General features: G+C 36.8%; 1 protein-coding gene across 6 annotated transcripts in view; it reads right to left on the bottom strand.

Annotated features, from left to right (window-relative positions):
- Positions 1-20,488, bottom strand: part of EPHA7 (EPH receptor A7) — a gene marked incomplete at its 3' end in the record, with an annotated part of 166,694 nt that overhangs the window by 19,417 nt on the left and 126,789 nt on the right. For 3 of the 6 annotated variants that reach the window (XM_084261869.1, XM_084261874.1, XM_084261872.1), the window contains exons 7-14: positions 17,845-18,013; positions 12,476-12,584; positions 11,739-11,794; positions 7,526-7,651; positions 3,277-3,462; positions 2,646-2,707; positions 1,483-1,692; positions 290-439 (exon numbers count right to left, since the gene is read on the bottom strand). In XM_084261869.1, the coding sequence (XP_084117995.1) occupies positions 290-439; positions 1,483-1,692; positions 2,646-2,707; positions 3,277-3,462; positions 7,526-7,651; positions 11,739-11,794; positions 12,476-12,584; positions 17,845-18,013 (1,068 nt within the window). Of the gene's footprint in view, positions 1-289; positions 440-1,482; positions 1,693-2,645; positions 2,708-3,276; positions 3,463-7,525; positions 7,652-11,738; positions 11,795-12,475; positions 12,627-17,844; positions 18,014-20,488 lie in introns of all 6 variants that reach the window. The other 3 variants (XM_084261870.1, XM_084261871.1, XM_084261873.1) reach the window with 3 other exon arrangements.

Below are 20,488 nucleotides of genomic sequence, written 5' to 3'. Positions count from 1 at the left end.
ATTACTATTTTTGATGTTCCAATTTTACTTGATACTTGGGACAGATACCTACAACATCCATATGGCAGAAAAGCAATTTAGAGATTTAGGTAAAAATGAAAGCTTTGTAACTTCTTCATTTTGTGAGAACCCTACACTATTTTGGTAAATCTTATTTCTAAACCAACAATTCGTGCATGCATAGTGAAACATGTATGTGTGTGTTTATAATATTTTTGTTTGTTTTCTAACACACACACACACAGACACACACACACACACACACACTCTTTCACAAAGTATAACCTACATCTTGATTTGACATGTCCCAGTAAGGCCGCTCTCCATAAGACATTACTTCCCACATAACTATCCCGTAACTCCACACATCACTGGCTGATGTAAATTTGCGGTACTGGATGGCCTCTGGAGCTGTCCATCTCACTGGAATTTTTCCACCCTATGGAAATAAAGAAGAAAAGAGGGCAGTTTTCTTTTTTCTCCACAAAATTATCCATAGAGTCCATTCATAATTATTGCCATCAACAACAAAAACAGCATTTATACCATCTACTATAGTTGACCAACTGTGGAATTTTCAAAGGGTTCTAAGGAAGTTTAGGCTATTAAAACACTTGGACCATAGAAACTTAGACACCTGTCTAAGCTAAGTTGGATGCATTTCTCTGGAAGTGCTTATCTCCAGTGATTTTAAAAGACTGCCTAGATGTCTGATCTACACCAGTTGTATAAATCCTGTCTGGCTGAAGCTAGGTGAGGGGAATTTCATACTGCGCATATAAATCCTTTTGAATTGTCACATGGCTCCTCTGAAATCTGTGTCTGACATTTTTGAGCTGGGATCCCACTTTGGAGCCTGGTGGTAGGAGTGACAGCCGAGAACATGGGTGCAGTTGCCTGGATCCCTGCGCCTGTCGGAGCAGATTCCAGGAGCCCCTCCTTCCCTCAGCATGAGAAAATAGGTACAGTGAGGCCCCATGGGTGGGAAAGTGGAGATGGCTCAACAAAAGAATAAAGAGCATAGTGTGCCCGATGAATGCTTACTTAAGAAAAGCGTCCCACCCAAAAGCAAGGGAAAATAGAGGAGTTGAGCTGTGTCACAGTCTAGCCTCAAGCTAATCAACTTTATGGTGAGATGAAATCTAGTCTGAAAAATAGTAATAGCCTACAAATATTTTAATTGACTCATAGTAAACGAGATGATTAAATTTTTATGGCTAAAACTACTGTATTTGTTCAAACATAAAATAATGAGGAAGAGAATAATGAAGATACTCTGCAAAATATTTAGAACTTAACCAAATAAAAATATATGTTCTTACAAAAATGTCAGTCCCTAATTAGAGCCAGATTTCTGCAGAGACTCTTTTGACTGGTTACATTTCTCAAGAAATTAATTTCTCTTATCTATACTTTGTAGAAGATATGCTTCTTCTTACTAACCATATCTCAAAACTACTAAAACCCATCGATTTCTCTTACGGTAGTAGTGTAGACAGCCTCTGGATCATCTTCTATAACTCTGGAAAGGCCAAAGTCTGACACTTTACAAACAAGGTTGCTGTTGACAAGAATATTGCGCGCTGCAAGATCCCTGTGTACATATCCCATATCGGCCAAATATCTCATTCCAGCAGCAATTCCTCTCAACATTCCCACTAGCTGAATGACTGTAAATTGCCCATCATGTTTCTGGGGGAGAAGAAAGAAGCAGCAATTCTGGTTAGTATAGCTGAGAAGAGGAATAAGAATTAATTTTACAACTTTAGCTTTCTATTTACTACTTTCATGGCAATTCATCCTGGGGCAAAGAAAATTCAAACACAAGTTTTATTTTCTTCAGAGATAAAGGAGTACATTCAGTTAAGAAATGTGTGAGTAGTTAATGTACTAGAAGTAACTAAACTTGTTAATCACCATAATTTTCTGGCTAAGGCATGGAAAGTCTCTTCTAAGAAAGGTTTCCTGATACACTTCTATGCTCTTCATCTCTCAGCGTAATTATTTGTATCAAGGAAATAAGAACTATCTCATTTTGGAACACTAGATACTGATAATTTTATTCATAGCTTGGAGTTTGTCAAACAAACATAATCTTTCTGTTCTCTACTGAGTGTTCATACATCATCTTGCACTGTCTTGTTCACCTGGTAAAGAGTCAGAACTGGGCAGTTCAGGACACAGACTCAAAAAATGCTAAATTGTTGTGAACTTGCATTTCTTTCTTCCTTTGCTCTTCTTTTCAACACAACCATAGTTCATTTAGGGTTTCTTCTACGCTGATTTCCACCATGCTGACACAAAATTTCCTCCAAAAGGCAGATGATTGGCCTTCAGGTATCAATGGTTTTAACTTTAGCTGGTGGCAATAATAAAATGCATGTCTATGCCACATTAAATCACTTAAATTCCTAGAAAGTTCCCATGTGATCCTGTCTGACCCTTTCACTTCTGAACTGTTTTTGCTGGAATAACAGAGAGAGCAGCTAGTATTTATTAAGCTCCATTTCAGCCTGAAAATCATTTAAATTAAATAAATATCATGCAAATATACACATACATCTGCACATACATAAAACCATATTTTAAAAAGTGATGGTATATAAGTTAAAATACATTATATATGTTTTGATTTTGGTACTCACCCTAAGAAATGCATCTAGGGCCCCATTCTCCATGTATTCTATTACAATCATGACTGGTTTCCCTGAAAGAAAAGAAGACAGATTTTGTTTGAGAAACTGTAACACAGATGGAGTGCCTTTTTTTGACAAAACACATGTTATTCCTTTGAAGGACTGAATCATTGAGACAATGAACATTTCTGAGGCCTCCAGCACTGTTACTGATCTCTAATAAGTTCTTAAATGTCTGCATGGAACATGGTCATGATTCACAAAATTAAACCATACAAATCAAAATGTCAGTGTGTTCTCCTAACTCCTGCTGTGTGAACAGGGCTCTGGAATAATGACACTTCAGATAATATGAAAGGACATTAGAAACCTTATCTTTCTGCATGGTCTTTGAGGCTAAATGAAACTAGAAAAATAATATATTTCCAAGTAAGTACTTCATCTTTTAATTATGCGTGCATCTTAACTTTTTCCTCAGGTTGTGGTATATAGTAAGTATTGTTTTCATTAGTTACACATCAGGAGAAAGTCCATTAGGAGTGTGCAGCCTGTTTATAATTTGAATCTTTGACCATGAATAAGCTAAACTAATATTTGCCATTACGTTGTTGTTTGACTGACAGTTTGAGCTGCTGCTTACCCCTGGTAACGACCCCTTCCAAATGAACAACGTTGGGGTGGTCAAACTGTCCCATGATGCTTGCTTCACACAGGAAATCTCTCCTTTGCTTTTCAGTGTAGCCAACTTTCAGAGTTTTTATGGCTACTGCAACATCTCTCTTGCCAGGAAGCTTTAGGCGCCCGCTGCACACTTCACCAAACTCTCCTAAAATGAAGTAGATCAATGCTGAATTATTCTGAGTATAATGTCAATATTCCTTTTAGGCATTGATTCAACATGACACCTAAGTGTGTGTTTAAATTTAAGCATGTGAACGTGCATATTGAAATGGAACTCAGACAGGCACATGCTCTAAATGAATTGCTAAGTAAGTACCTTACGGAGCAAACACTTCATGTTAAGCCAATCTCCAAGTCTGTTATTTGAATCTTTTGAAAGACTTGTTAGCAACTTGTTACATTTTTTTCATAAACAGGAAATAAATATGAAGTAGCTTTTATAAGAAAATACTATTACACAAATAGTAATGGTGTTTGTAAGTGAAAATGTCATTCTGTTCTATGTGGTTTCCTTGCTATCTTTAGATCCGATTTTTTTTTTCTTTCTTTCAAAAGGCTCTTTCAGACCTGCTTTTAATTTAACATCATTATGGTGTTAAATGAAGCACTACATTATTACCTTCAAGCAGGATAATTTACTTTGCAGATTATGCAATGAAAGGTGTGACTTATAATAATTTTGTTACACTAAACAAACACAAGGAAATACTGGAAGTTTGTAAAAGCTTCTAAACTGAACAAACAGTTGGGACTTGAAGCAGCATGTGAACAAAATGGCCAAACCCCACACAACCACACACTTTAACAACCATTATTTGGGAGAAGTAATTGGACAGGAAAGAGGATGGAAGCACATGAGGTGTGGAGCTGAATGGCAAGACTTCTACTTCATTATTATTGAGACTGTGAAAGATTTAAGGATTGTCCCTGCCTTACAGGTCTGTGGCAACAGAGAGAAAGAGAGCCCCTATACTGTATCCAGGAAGAAAAATCTCTTGGAGTGTATAGGAGAAAAGGGTAGTAACATATCTTGTACTAAATAAAGAGGGATATATCTTTAGGAGAAAGATTAATCACAAAAATATTTAATAATCTGCTACTCTGCAAATTTATCTGGAGTATGTGAGATACAGATCCAAGTCCCTCGTCTAAATCAAATCAAGTCTGAAATTTATCTCTTGCACACCTGTGGAGTGCCTTAGCAATAAACTACTGAGTATACAAAAGTATGCAGACACACCTACATCCAAGATAGGTTTTAGAGTGAGTACTGGAAAAGAAATAATGAATTGAATTAAGAAAGACTAACACAGAGAGTTCGATTTGAGAATCTCTTAGGGACATAGACTTAGGTCCTGAGTAACCCACTGGGATCAGGAGTTAAGTGCACATACACACTGGCAAAGCATCTGGCTGGCAGTGGACAGAGGTATGCTTGGAAATGGGGTTGAATATCCCAGGTAGATGTTGAAGTGTCCTAATGGATGAGTTCTGAAAAATCTTGTTTAGGACACTTTGATATTCCAACGCTACTGTTCTCCTGTTATGCCCGAAAGCAGAGCTTAGAGAAGTAAAAAAAAGTGGTACCTGGGCTTCAGCTTCACCGTTCTCCAACCAGAAGGGCAGAATTTTGACCAGACCTTAGTATTTCCAGCTGATGTGTTTTGGGCAAATCTCCACTCAGCTCAACACAGCCCATTTTATCAATCCCATAGGAGATGACTGCATACAGAATTTAATTTCTCTGTCTCCCATTCTATGTTAACAGAATTTAGCTCCAAGCAACTCCATATAAGTCTGTCACCATTGTGCTGTACCTTAGCTAACTGGCCTGACAGAGTACAATTCTTCCTGCTTGCATGGCTGAGGCATTAACTTCAACCAACTGGAGCCATGGTCTGAATATCCATGCCATAGCTGTGAATACCACGAGGCATAGCTGTTACATACCTAACAACTATTTGCCCATGGCCTTACTTTGGTGCCTTAACCTCCCTCCTGCACTTCATTAGCAATATGGATGACTACTAATGAATTCACCACTCAACTCACAGCTCCGAGACACAAGAACTTACTCAAGAATAACCATTTTCTCTAAAAGTACCTTCCAAAATTGTTTTTGTTCCATGCTCAAAACAAGACACAAGTTTTTGCGTATGTGATACTTCAAAGCCAGGTAATTAGGATACTTGGCATGGAAGGCACTAAGGCTTAACTCCTTTCCAGCTCTCTGTGATCTGATTTTGATTGATTTCCAAAAGTAGATTGCTCACATTCAGGCAAACCAGGAACTTGAACTTATATGTTACGCATTTCAGACCAGGATACTAGCCAATGAACTACTTCTATTCACAAGAACATACAGTGTTCAGCTGAAATGATGCCCAAAACTGGTCCAAAAAATATGACAAGAGGAGTAGGATTGCCGTGCAGCCACAGAGCCACTAGTTCAACATGTCAACAAGGAAGAGGCTGAAACAAAGGATGTGTGGTATGAAGGTCTCAGTATAGTGGACACGATATTCTGTATGTGACAGGTGGTCACAGCGGGATACTAATGAAAATGTTGGCAAGGAAAGCACATACCCCTCATGCAAATAGAGCACAAGCATACTTGCACCCTGGTTGTCTAAGAGCTTCTCTGGGTCTTTAACATTCTGTTGTTCCTGGACTGCATTTCATTTCACTCCTGCATGCTATCTCCATCAACAGGTCAAAGCCATAGCTAAAACCCCATACACAATATGCTTTCACCATAGTACTTCTAATTAACTTTCTTCTGAATGACTACTGACACATGTTGGGATTTTTGTGATCAGTTATTCCCCTTAAAATCAAGAATAAATTAATCTGCAGTCAACAAAATTAACATTCTGAAATTAGTCTGTCATAACAGTGAAAATACATTTTAAACTGCATACTCTGCAGCTGAAGCATTTTCAGCATTTTGCTTAGGAGGCACCGTCAAAGTCCAACTGAATACATCTTTGTGCTCTGAACTGTTGCTATGCTGACAGGTTTTTAACCCAAAGCAAAAGATAAAGCTCGGTAATTTTTCTATGCTAATCTTGAATTTAAATCTGGTATATTTTGTATTTATTAGAAGAGTTTCTGCCATTCTAGCATGACAAAAATTATTAGTTAGCAAGGGTTGAATTCTTATGCTCTTACTCATCTGAAGGAATAATTTGCTCAGCAGTGTTGTTAATTTCAACTGTATTACTCCTTGATTAAGACATGATTCAACATGAATGAGGTTACTTTAGAGAGGCATTGTGTGTGAATTCTAAGTGTTTTTACATGTAAACCAGCTTATTTTAGAGATATTTCTTCTCTTTTTAAATAATACCACAGTATGTAATTTCCAGTGCATGCCAAACCACAGGGTGATTTTAAAGTTTTCTACTAATACTTTTATAAAGCAACAGGAAAGCAAAAGAACATTTCCTCCAGGAATCCAAAGTATTTGATATTTTTCTTACCCATGGAAACTTAATTTCACTACATGGAGTAGTGCAATAAAAATGTCACATATCTTATTAATGCAAACAAATGAAACTGCCTTTTTAGAGCATGAACACCATGTCTTAAGTAGGTGGCAGACAGTTCAAGAGGAAGAAAAGCAATGTAATGCTGGTGCAATTACAATCAGTCATGAGAAGTTAAACAATAACTTTTTGTATTCATAAAATATCAAAAAGAAAAATGGTAGAACAAAAAACAGCCTTGGGGAAGATTTTGTTATACAGAAATAAGAACTTCCTAGTCTCTATTTAAGATTTTGTGTTGCAGCCAGCTTTCTTTACTCACACGAACAAAAAATTCAGAGGTCAAAAAGCTCTCTTGCGAAAGGAAAGCGAGCAGAATTTGCACTCATGCCTAACACCTTCCCTCTGACAATAAATAATAGGTAGCAAAACTACCCCCTCCCCCCAATTACATATTAAACAGCAGCTACAGCATTAGAAACCCACAAGCTTTCAATGTCAAGCAAGACTCTTCATTTACTTATTTGGTTTTTTGTTAGTTTTTTCCCCGTTTGTTTTTACATTTTAGAAGCGAGTGCAGCTTCATTGCTCTTAACCACTCTGGCAAATGCAAAAAGTTCTTCTACACTTGAGATATAATTATTTGCCTGTCATTATGATGTATGAGTTTCGATCCCAGCTAAATGGAACAGTTGAATTAGGAAGCCACAGCAGCCTTACCTGCACCAATCACACGCTCAATTTTAATACAAGAGGCATCTAGCTCCTTGGCGAATTGATGGACAGCTCTATTTGGGTCCTCGTAGGTTTCAGGGTCAATGTAGGTTTTGGTGCCTGGAAATTTAACTGTAATGATGTAAGAAAGCATGACTGTGATGAAGCAAAGGCACTTATTGTGCAGTCAGCCCAGGAATTTCATTATGCAGAGTGCTCCTTGGAAGAGTGAACCTGCTTCCACACTGCCTGAGTCAGTCGCTCTCAGATGCAACCTTAGTTTTAGGCATTATCTGCAAGCATGCTGACAGAACCACACAATCCCATCTCTAAAAATTATTAACATTAGTATCTGCAACTGCACCTTGAAGTAAAAGAAGTAATAAATATTAAATCACGCTAAATGGAATAAATTCAAGGGTTGAGGGGAGTAAAAATAAAGCAGGGTAAGAGCTATAAGACCAGCAGAAGAGGTAAAACTTTCTTTTTCTGTGTAAGAACTGCTTATCCTTTCTTCCTAGGTTGCATAAACAGCATTCCTTTATGTTATCTCTGTCTTCTAGTGGGATTTGAAAGGCTCCTCCAGTTCCTTTAATTTGCTTAAATTACTGAATATAATAATATTACTTACACACTGTAGCAATACCAAGCTAAACTAGTCACAGCACTTAAAATTTATATCCTTATGTATGATTCTTGTACTAGAATATGAACCTAGAATCACTTTTAGTCGACTTGTAAAGGTATGGGAAGGGAAAGTGGGCTCTGTGGCACAATTATTCCCTCTCTGAAGCACCTAAGTCAATAATTTGCTCCTTCTTTCTCCAGTATAGCACTTAGTGCAATTCAGGCAGTGAAGCAGCCTGGCCAACATGTAGGTTTTTTTCCTTAGTTTGCTACTGATTCAGGAAAATTGTTGTTTGCTCTTCTGGTGAAAGTAGAGCAACCCTGAAAATCTATTAATCAAGCTTTTTTTTTTTAATGAAATAAATTTAGCTCACCAGGATTACAGTGCTGAGCTTTAATTAAATCAGTGAATTAAAATTCAATACAAAAATGCAAAGATGTTCCTCTGCTAGCTGATATACTGATATACAAGAATAGGGTAGAAAGTCAATACAAAACATACATAATTGATGGTTGCTTTATAATCTTTTGGGTGAACATAAAATATTTTAAACTTTAAAAGATATTGAAAATTATTAATCATGTGTGTATTTATGTTTCAGATGCTACTACTGACAAAAAAAACCCCAAACCCTCATAAGGAAAAAGCTAGAGAAATTGAGTAATTGGATGAATTTGCATCCAGATAAATTATTTGAAATGTTGCCCAGGTACTATTATCTGCCATATTATGTATGTAAATAGATGTTCTTCCAATTGTATTGATAACGCTACAAAATTTAAAAATTATGTTTATTTCTTTACATCAAAAATGACTAGAGAAAATGAAAAAAAAGCAATAGGTTGGTATCTTATAACAGTTCTTTCAGGCATGGAGATGGAGAAGGAGAAGGAGCTATCCTCTAGGGAGTGGATAAATGGCCTGGAATGGAGGTAACCTTGAGAATCACAGAATCAGACTGGTTTGGGTTGGAAGGGACCTCAAAGATCTTCTAGTTCCAAACCCCTTGGCAGACACCCTCCACTAGATCAGGTTGCCTAAAGCCCCATCCATCTGAAGTGAGTTTCCGAATCAAGTTGATCTCTGATAGTTCTTTATTCAAGCTGTCATAAGATATTTTGACAGGCCAAGGCTATCCTGGCATACCAACATGAAATAATGCTGGCCTGGATTTGAAGACATTGTTAGAAGAAAATGGTAGGAGAAAACCAAATATAATTTTTAAATACTTGACTAAACTTCTCTATTGTATCTTCAAGTATAGCACTTGAGGTCACAGAGCTTTGAATGAGATTGAAACAGAAAAAAGTACTCTATTAAATGCCATGTTTTAAAACCTGCTTTAAAAACGGTTACTCATAAGGGTTTGTTTTTTTTTGTGTGTGTTAAGTGTTTGTTGTATGTTAAACTACCTCAGCACAGGAGAAGGTTTTCTAGATGCTATGGAGCAAAAGGACACCAAACTGGTGTTCACAGCTCTGTAACCAAGCTGGAGACCACAACACTGGGTTAAGTCTCATTTGCTATCAAGTAAAATTAGACTCTATACCTTCAAACAATGAAAAACTATCGTGGAAAAAGTGACTTATATTTGGTGCTATGAGTTTAGAAAGACTGTGTATGCTAATTGGTCTGATTGATTTGCTGGATAATCAGATTTCTTGAAAGTAAAATGAGGGAAACAAACACTTATAAAGTCTCACCATTTCTGGATTAACTATTAAGTTCTAAGTAGCAGCTTTCATACTAATTCATTTACACTTTCACTGAAACAAAAATTTGCTGTTGATAATGGAGATAAAGAAATTACTTAGCTAGTATACTCCTTTTTTATATATACTGACTTCCAAGAATACATAGCTGATCTTTTCCTTCAAGGACATAGTGGGGATTTTAAAAGTGAAAGCAGTAGCTCTTCTGAAGATGTGAAAAGCTTATAATGCATCTATGAGAGGCAAATTTCAAATCCAACACTCCCAGGAGAGTAACATTTAAGTAACATCAGTTTTTTGATGAATTCTTTAAAATCAGCTGCACTGAAAAGTGCAAGTTAAATAATTCTTATCCCATTATTATTTTTCACCTTTCTTATGCAGATTATGAATTGAAAGCTGCAGCGATGTCACTACTTCCTTTAATATTCACTGTATTTAAAGGAAATGATTTAGGTAGCAACATACTCAAATTCAGGAAGCATGAACAAATTCCATCTGATCTGATTTTTTCAGGACAGAAAGATGAAACAGAAACTGCAATCTGATTTTTAGTGGTGCTTTACCTAGAACTATTCACAGAATCACTAGGTTGGAAAAGACTTTGAGAATATCAAGTCCAACCATACCAGTCCTCTACCAAACCATATCCCTGAGCACCTCATCTATTCCTCTTTTAAATACATCCAGGGTTGGTGACTCAACCATGTCGCTGGGCAGCCTGTTCCAATGCCTGATAACCCTTTCAGCGAAGAATTTTTAAAGAGAAGTGAGCACTGAGAAGATGCTACAGATTTGTGACTAGTGGCTACTTCATTCTTCATGTGGCATTACATTCTCATAATAGCTTACGATTTTAACATATAAATCTGATAGATTTAAGCTACAGCTGCCATTATTGGTAGACATCAAAGGCTACATAAAGCATAGCATGACCAAACAAGTTCTACTGATACGAAAGTCATCAGGTATGGGAGAAGACTGGAAACCCAGGCATTGTTCTGAGTCAGAATTTATATTCAGTTTAATTCTATTATGGGATTTTGCAATTTTGGATCCTCAGAATAATTTTGCAATGTATTTTTATCATACTTCCTGAGTTAATGACCGATTCTAAGAGAAATTAAAATGTTAATTTCACTTATCAAAATCATACTACAGCTGAAATGCAAGAGGGTAAAAAGTATTTAAAACAATATTTTGATAAAGCTGAAACTATTCTTGCATAATCCTTTCTCCCCCTTAAGTTTCACCCCAAAAGATGTATATTATTGAATTTTCTCAGGATTCTAGCATATGTCTGGATGGTAGCTGAGATTTTAATGAGAGAGGGCCAGTGATTCTAGAACAGAGAACAGTAATAAAGCAGCTGATTTTTTCATATTAAATATTGTATATTTAAGGACATTATATTGATATTACACTATTCACGGTAGCAGGAAAGAGTTTCTGACCAGAACAGCTTCATTGTTAGGGTGATGCAGTGACCCACACTTTCTTAATCTGAAGTTTGCCTCTGGTAAAGACCATACAGTCACTTAGCCAAAGGTCTCTCAAATACTGCACATCAGAGAGTTGATTTGGACGGTGTGAAACGTATTCAAAGAAACCAAAACTAAAGAAAAAAAAAAGCAGAATGAAAACAACAGTATAACATACACATGTGAAGAAATAAAACTCTCTGTATGAGCAATGTTGACTTAAATCTGCGTTCTTTTTGTGTAGGTCACATTTTTACAGTGTTTAACTTCCCACCTGCTACTTGCACAGCATTTTTTAATTTCTTATGGCTTTGTCTTTCATGAAGTGTTGTTCAGTATTGTCTATTCTATTGCAATTGGGAATTTTTGAAAGGAGGAAAAAAAAGCAAAACACTTACAATGAAAGTAAAGTTCTTCATCCCCTTCTTGATCAGCTTTGCTATAGCCACAATGCCTGAAAAGAAACACACCATTTTTGCTGGTAAATAATGATTTACTACCTCACATCTGAGGTCCTGACAACATCAGTTCTGCAGGCTGGGATTTTCAGGCACTGAGCACCTAACTCCAGTAGGCCCTTTGAAAGTTTCAGCTATAATTCTCTTGACAGCAGAGTTTTAAATAAATCATGAACAGTTGCAATCAAAAGGCTTTTGTATCATATACCAGTTGGGACAGGTCCTAAAGAGAAAATTCCTGGTCTGGTGAAAAGCTTCTACGGATAAAACAGAGGATTAAAGAACTTGAAAGCAGAACACTGTTTTACAGGAGGGTATTCTTAAACTTACTGCTGTGTCTCTTTTTCTTGAATGCAAAGTCATTTAAATGCTTATCAGATAAAGTGTCAGACTTCTCCACGTGAGAAAACTGAACAGAAAGAAGGACTTTCAGGAGTGCAGGTAAAGGAGCTGCTATGGGTTCCTTTTAACGGCACATTTACATAGGGCAAAAAGAACATCTTGATTTAAGCGTGTCTTGCCAAAATAAGAGGACAAACTGCATAACTGATAACAGGATTTCAATGAAAACTGCCCTAACTGAAATGACTTCTGTTTCAGTTTTGCAAATTGCTATCCAGATCAGTGTTCCTAAGAGTGGGGTGAAGAGCTACTTATGCCTACTCATGGTGCAATACCTTCGCCCGATGATGAATCCAAACACCATGAAGACCAGAATGATGGTTCCCGCCACAGCAACCACAGCTATGATAATAACAGGATTCTGTTCACTGGAAACAGCCGTGGCTACAAATGGAGCAGAGAGCAGAGACTGGTTAAAAAATATTCCTGACAGAAATGCAGAAAATGAAGTCAATCATCATGAATTACAGACTGTTAGTTCACCTTTGCCTGAAAATATTACATTGGTAAAGTTAGTCTAAAGAAGGACTTCCTTTGGAAATTCATCCAAATGCTCAATTAGTTAATGATTGTCTACAGGGAATAAAACGGAGCTACACTGCAACTGACTTGGTCAAAGTGCTGCAGGAGTTAGGTGAGAGCCAGCACTAGCACCAGCCACCTCCACTCCCTCTTACTGCTGCGCCGCCTTCTGTTTTCCTCGGTGGTTGACTCTTTGCTAAAAGGGAAGACCTGGATATCAGTGTAAGGGGGGACAGTGGGAGAATACACCCTCAAGGGCTCTCCTTCTAGCATCTCCTCTAAATCATGTTGGTATGACTGTGATGGTACCTAAGGAAACAGTGTCTTAAACATAAGAAGAATATTTGAGATGAAATACTACCCGTTAACACCAATTTCATAGTCAGCACATTTCTATCTCTTACTGCTATTAATTGTTGCAAATTGCTATTATTACTTATCATTTGTTTCTGTTAGCAACAAAAATGTGCTTCCACAAATACAAAATGGAATTCTCCATGCTTCAGAGAATTTACATGCTAAAACGTCCACACATTATCGCTCTTTTTATTCAGATATGCCAATGTCATTAATATATGCAAATGTATGCATGTCACATTAATGTAAACTGAGGATGTAAATACTTAGCCTGAGAAACCTCAAGGTTTGTTAAATACATTGCTTGCCGGGCATCTAATGAGGGTAGCCATGTACTCTCAAGTCATATTAAATGAGCACAGCTCTGCTGAACTCTGCAGCTACGCTGGTTTGTAACAGTGAGGATCTAGCCCAAGACACTGAGAATAAAGGAGGTGATATCAGGCAGTGATGCTGAGCCAGGGACTGTGTATGCGTGGCTCATCTGGAAGCCACAGAGAGATAAAAGAGGGGAAAAAAAAAAGGGAAACACAGCGGATCGTTAATTAACTAAATTGTAGACGGCATAGTTAACTGCTGATACTGGCAACTCAACAGGAATGTCTATATGAGGATTTTATGAATTCCACAGAATCAGGTTTCTCTTGCAGACTTCAGAGTTCCCCTAGAAAGAAAAAAACTGTTCTTTTCTTTGCTCTGGCTTGGGAGAAGTGAGCAGATCAACATATTTTGTCACTGACACTGACCTGTACTAGCTGCTTCCCCCATAAAACAACACCACCCTTATTATACTACACAGATATAGAATAATCTGCACTGGGGGCGTGGGGGGGAAATTAGGAAATCAGTGGTCACTGTTTCATGCAAGTGCATAGCGGTGTAAGTAGAACAACTCAGTTCCTGTAACATCACCAGGCCATAAAAGGGACAATCCCAAACAATATGAAATTTACGAAAAAACATAGTTTCCTAAACCTTTTCCATTTTCTCCTTAAATTTCATCGCAAACCTCAATTGGAAGTCAGGAAGAGGCAGTATTCTGTCACAACGGCCAGGGTGTGAAGCTGCATCCATCTAACAGAGTCCAGAAAAATACCCATGCAAGCCTGTCACCTAATCTAGAAGTCGAGTGCACAGAGGTAGATATATGTGAGTCGGTTTCTCTTTATAACTGCTCCATTGGCTACTGGAACATTCTGGAAGCAAGCTAAGGATGTTACTTGGAATCTGGAAAATGTTGGGAATTTGGTACTCTGGCCAATTGGTAGGATAGGTGGGATGCAATGTATGATGTACTGAATTCAGTGACTGCCATCCTAGGACATCTGCCTCTGTTCAGGTACCCTGTGCTGCTTCCCTCAGCCTGTTAGTGTGAGGGTGAATCAGGACCCAGCTTCTGGAATGATCGTGGTGGTTTGGAAGAAGTAAAGATGCTAGAGTGTTCCTAGAGTAATGATTTTGGGGTGCAGATAATCCTTTTAGGGTTGCATGGCATGGTTACCTGTCATTAGTGCTGTCACAATAATGGTGGCAGGAAACCACCAGCTCAAGAGGGAAGTCTGCCCTTCCTTCTGCTTACACTGTGCTCAGGCTCAGAGGGCAAGACAGGTGATACCTAATATGATGTTATGATATTTGCATATCCAAATGATGAGGCAATGCTTAATTTAAAGGAGATAAAGCCAGCATTGAAATACATGGTTGCAGGTGGGGAATGGATGTCCAAAGACCCTGTCCTAAAACAGACATCAACTGTAAGAGGTGTGCTGCTTTCCGACATCATTTTCTCATGCAAACTACCTGAAATGCATGCTTTGAAGAAAATAATTCTTGAAGAAGTCCACCAAGAAAGCTATAATGATAAATTGGATTAATGTAGGTCAAATATTGCTTTCTTAAATACTATGCTTTTTGTTTTCTACAAAAATTTTTAGTAATGATACTTCAGACATTAGGAATAAATTTTACATCTGCATTTTACTTCAGCCTCGCTTCATTTACACTGATTCATGGCAAAAGGAAAATGCAAAGTCTTCTTCATGCAACGTTGCACTGAGTCCTCACTTTAACAGTGAGCACTGTAAGAAGTGGCAAAACCCCCTTCAATTACAAAAAGCACAGGATCCTCTTTAGGTCCACTGGCAGCAAGTCATTGGACATAAATTTTAAATACTTCAGTGAATCAAAAGATAAAATTACCACTTAAGTGATATTCCCTGAATTTATATTTTCTTCCTGAAGGACCAGGACCAGTTAAAAAAAAAAATACAATGATTAAAGTACTTTGATCATGGCAAACCTTGCATAGAATAGAAATATCCTGACTTCATAAAGCATTTTTACTGAAATTTGTAGATAAATATGTATTTGCTGTCCAATAGGTACAATATGTGCAAAACCAGGTATAAAATACATACAGTTTACATATCAGATAATATATAATGGACATAGCTGCTCAAATATTGAAAAGTGGTGATGCAGTTTCTATCACAATTTGGAAAACAGAGCATAATACAAAAAATGATGGCTGGGTGTGATGGCCCCTCTATGTCTTATTACATGAATAAATAAATAATCACACACACTCGCTATATATACACATGCATATATATATTCTTAAAATACTTTGACACATTCAGAAATCCACTGGAACAACGAGAAGCCAATGCCTCTACACAGCAACCTGATATTCGTTTACTGCTCACCAGTACAGTACTTCACTTGAGTTATAGCTCCTAAAAATGATCCAAAAAAAGTCTTCCTTAAAAATGTTAATAGTTGGCCTGCAAGTTCTGAGAAAGCTATAAATCAAACGTGAGAAAAGATATTTTCGTGCAAAAAAATTACAGAAGAATATAATGGAATTTACCTATTTTTTAACAAATGTTAATTATTTCTGAAAAACATATAAAAGAAATTGTGAATGTTTATCCTTGATGGGAATTACATTCTATAATATCCTCCCCAGATAATGAAAAATATTCCAATTTTAGAAGTTTCTTTAATGAAATCACAAGGTATTTTACATGGCATGGCAAAACACAAAGGTTGGCTTGCGACACAAGAAAAATCTGCTGTGCATAGCGGCCAAGTATGTTGCTGGTTTATATGCAGTTCCTCATCACCCAAGTCAGAAAAAGAGTACATGATCATGGTCAGTGATGCACTTATCCTAGTAATCCATATGTTGACCAAACTTCAGGCAAAAATGTTTACCTCTGAAAAAATCTTTGCTAATCCTAGTGGCTTTCAGCACGCTTAAACGTATAAAATAGATAATTAATGAAAAGTTGGGGAAACATTTTGGTTTACTAATTACAAACCACTATGGACAAATAATTAACTAGTTGGCAGATACTTGTTAAAGAGTATGACAATCTTTTAATTTGTTTTCCAGAAATCTAATCAAAATAAGAAATTATTTCTGGCTCTACCTCAGGTATCCCATTCAGCAATATGGGGATTCTGCTACTGACTCTTTCTAAAGCTAAAACTCTACAGATAGGAAGTACTCTATCAGATGCATATCAGTAGTAACAGTTTATTGCTGCTTTTATGATAATTATTATTTTGATTATATATGTTAAATATTAATTATCGATAGTTTTCATATTTTGTGTGGAACCAAGGTGGCATCAAGATCTAATTTAAGAACACCTGTAAACTGTCCAGGTGACACCATGCTGCAATTAATAAAATGTAATAGTATGTATCCACACTTTAGATATACTGCAGAGTGCAGGGACCAGGTTTGGCATCCCCATCCTTTGAAACTGTCAGCTATGTATTCTCAGCTCCAAAGCTGCTGACCTGCTGCTGTCAGATAGGTCAACACCAAGCAAATGACCCAAAGCAGAGTAACCAAATTTGGGTCTGTGACAGAGCAATGAAGCTGCTAGGGGAAAGGCAGTTCCCATGGATGGGCTTGCGGCTGCCAGATCTCAGTGATGGAAGAGTTTCTTTCTGTAGAACTAAAACATGGAAGACTTTCTCTAAGCATATATTTCTCACATCTGTGAGGAAAAGAGGCATCAGTGTGATTTTCAGACAAATGAGAGTGCACAACTGGTTTCAGCTTCAAGGAAAGCGCAAACTGTCTCAAAATATTATCCCTCTGCTGAGATGTCACAGCCAGATTCTCTGGTGTACTGTACTGAGAAAACTTGTACTTCAGCTTCATACTTTCCATAGTGAGGATTTCTTTTCCATTACACAACTTACAACATAAGACATGAGCCTTAAAGAAATTTAGTATCCTTGAGAAATCTGTTTCGTTACTAAACCAAGTTGAAACTAGCCAATGAAAGTGAAAGTGACTAAGGATGGACATACAGCTTAAACAAGACGCATACACAAAGAAAAATATAAAGAGATTTTTTTTGCAGCTCCCTTTCCCTACTTTCCCCAGTTACAGAAGAATCTAGTGGAGTTATTCACTCACCACTACTCATTTCTCTTGTGAAGGGAAAGAAGTGTGTATTTAAATGAAAAAAAGAAATAAAAAAAAAGGAAAGAAATTACTTTATGTTAGAAGAACATCAGAGAAGAACTTGATAGATTACAAATCCTCTGCAGCAAATTATAAGAGTGTAACTTGTAGCTCTATGGTAAAATAAGTAATTAAAACTCGTCCTGCAAAATACAGTGACCTCCTTGCAAAACTTTATTCTTTCTAGTTTTCATAGCATTGCCTTTAACTCTTTTCCTTCTTGATTTACTTTACTTCTACTGAAAGTGTTAATTTTCTCTTAAAGTAATTGTTTACCTGTGGCTTCTTCTAGTGTGGCAACATCCAGTCTGGGGCTGTAATTTCCATAACCAGCAGCAGTAAAAGCACGAATCTGGAAAACATACACTGTTCCTGGCTTTAAGTTATTAATAGAAGCTGAAGTGGACTTGGTTTTCACCGTTGAATAGGTCCTCTCCCTTTGATCCTGGAAACAATAAGACAAAAGATTAAGTGACATTTACAGGTCAGATTTTATCATGGTTGCACATCAGCAACTGACAGTCAGCCTGAGTAATTTATTTCAATTTGTTGAATGCTTTTTTTCCCCAAACATAAAAAATAAAGCATACTCTGTGGAATATTACAAAACATAGTGAATGAGGAGCTCTAAGCATAACATAAAATTCAAATGGGATGTTCCTGTTGTTACTCATAAAACATCCAGACATAAAACAATTGCTTCTTTGGCTCTGATTACATTTTGTGAAATTCTGATGAGAAAATAGCTTGACCATAGCTTTCCAGGGGGATCTGCAGGATCTGAAAAGTTCAAGGACAGGGAAATCTGTTTTTTCATGGTCAGAGCACCTTCTTTTGTTACCTTTCAACACCTTTAAAAAATATAATACTGCCAATGTCTAACTGGATAGATTTTGCAACAAATAATGAAGTCCTTAACTCAGCTTTCATTTAGGCTTTTTTTTTTCCCCTCTGGCTTTTAGTCTCAGCTTTTGACTCTATGGCATTGAGAAGAAAAAGAGGGAAAGCAGCTTGATATGTCACTCTCCAAATCTGAAGCTGTAAGGTTACAAAGCCTTTGAGTAATAACTCACTTTCAAATATGACAAAAGCTGTATCACAGGTCATTACAGTATTCAAAGCTCTACTTATTCATCACATTTACTGATCCAGATTATCTTTCACCATAGATATGTGCAGCCCTGTTGATTTTGGGTGGCAGATGCAACCCTGATTTGAAGGGCAGAAGAGATGAATTAACCAACCATCTGAATGCACCACATGACCAGAGAAGCATGAGCTGTACGAGGCGGTGCTAATGAGATGGATACAGAGGGAAGGAATAAATCTGTAACTCATTTCAATAGCACTTAACTGGCTAAAAATGATGGAAAACCTTCCCCTTTGCAGTCAGCAAAGCAGCAAAGGCTTTTGCTGCAATACAGGGTTAAATGCAACAGATAAGATTTCTTTCCTGAGACTGAGTAATGGCTTTTCCTGGGTCTCGCCTAGTCTGTCATTTGAGCAAGCCCATTGGCTTGGCTAGCAACAATTTTTCATACATTCTCCAAGAAGATTTAAATTATCTGTAAGTGAGGACCATGGTGGAATGTATGTTGGTATGTGAGAAATAACAGGAATGCTTAAGTGATGAGAAACAAGTGTAAGAAAACTGTAAATACTCAGATTTAGGACTGTAAGCCACACTAGAATTTCAGAGTTTGAGTTTTGATGAATAAATGAGGCTTATTTGAATTGCCAACAGTTCTTGCATTCAAAATAAATAAATAACATAGAAATAAAAATAACCTGTGCTAGAAATCTCACAGGACAAGCTTACTTGGGAGATTTCAGGCAGTTTCCATTCCAGCCCTAGCCAGAAGTGAGAGGTGAAAAAAACACCAGAATATTTCAGAACCACGAAAATGTTTGGTTTAATTTGTCTGTAAAAAGGAGTTGAAAGTTCAGAAGCTGAAAGTTCGGATCTTTTCTCTTTTCTTTTTTATTAAACTAATGGAACAAAACTTATGCTGCCTCTCATTCTGAGCAAGAAACCTCTGAAGTACTTCTCAAGCCGAACAGCATTATTTTGGAAGGCAGGCAGGCATTTTAAGTATTTGTGTTAAAATTCTCTCACTGAAGTAAAGGTATACATATATAGGTATATATATATATAGTTTAGCTTATCTGTGACTGCTTGTAAGATGTGCTTCTTACTTTCTTTTCTTAATTTTGTTGTATTAAAAAAGTTTAACACCAGTTCTTGTCTTTGCAAACATAGGAAACTGGTAATGAAATTGTGATGCTTATTTAAAGTACTATGAATGCACAGGGAAAGTAATAAAAACTATAATGTAGAAGTTTTAATTTTATGAAAATCCTTGTATCTTGTCCATTTTTCTGTTTCATTTTAACAGATTAGAAACTACTTTTCATATTAAAAGGATCAAGATTTTTGTTTGTAGTTTGGGTGTCTATGTTGATTTTTTTTGTGTGCAGAGCAATTTCGCCTTCGTTAAACATGCAGACATGTAAACTGTTGGGGTTTTTGTTTTGCTTTTTGTTTTTTGGGGTTTTTTTTAATCTTTATTTTTTAGTCTTTATTTGTGTTTGAAAAATCGCCTACTAAAATTAGTAAAATTCCTTTAAAAATATTTGGTTATCTAGTAAATTTTGTTGTAGGAGTCATTAAAATGAACAACTTAAACTGGGAGTTAACACCAGTAAATATTTTATTCCCTTCCCAAATCATGCAAAAATCTTCTGATAAGTACTTTTGTGATAATTCAGTACTGAAAATTAGATGTGACACTTGATATTAGATCCAATCTGGTCTAAATTTACCTAATTCTATGTTCCACAGTAAGCTGACATGCTTACTAAGGTGCTATTACTTTGTTTGCTGAGATGAAAAGTCTTCAGAAGTAATCAAAATGGAGCT

The sequence above is a fragment of the Gallinula chloropus genome (assembly GCF_964237585.1).
Source record: "Gallinula chloropus genome assembly, chromosome: 3".
In the NCBI taxonomy this organism is placed as follows: Eukaryota; Metazoa; Chordata; class Aves; order Gruiformes; family Rallidae; genus Gallinula; species Gallinula chloropus.
Note: the sequence above shows the minus strand (reverse complement) of the source record. Positions and strands in the feature narration are given on the sequence as shown.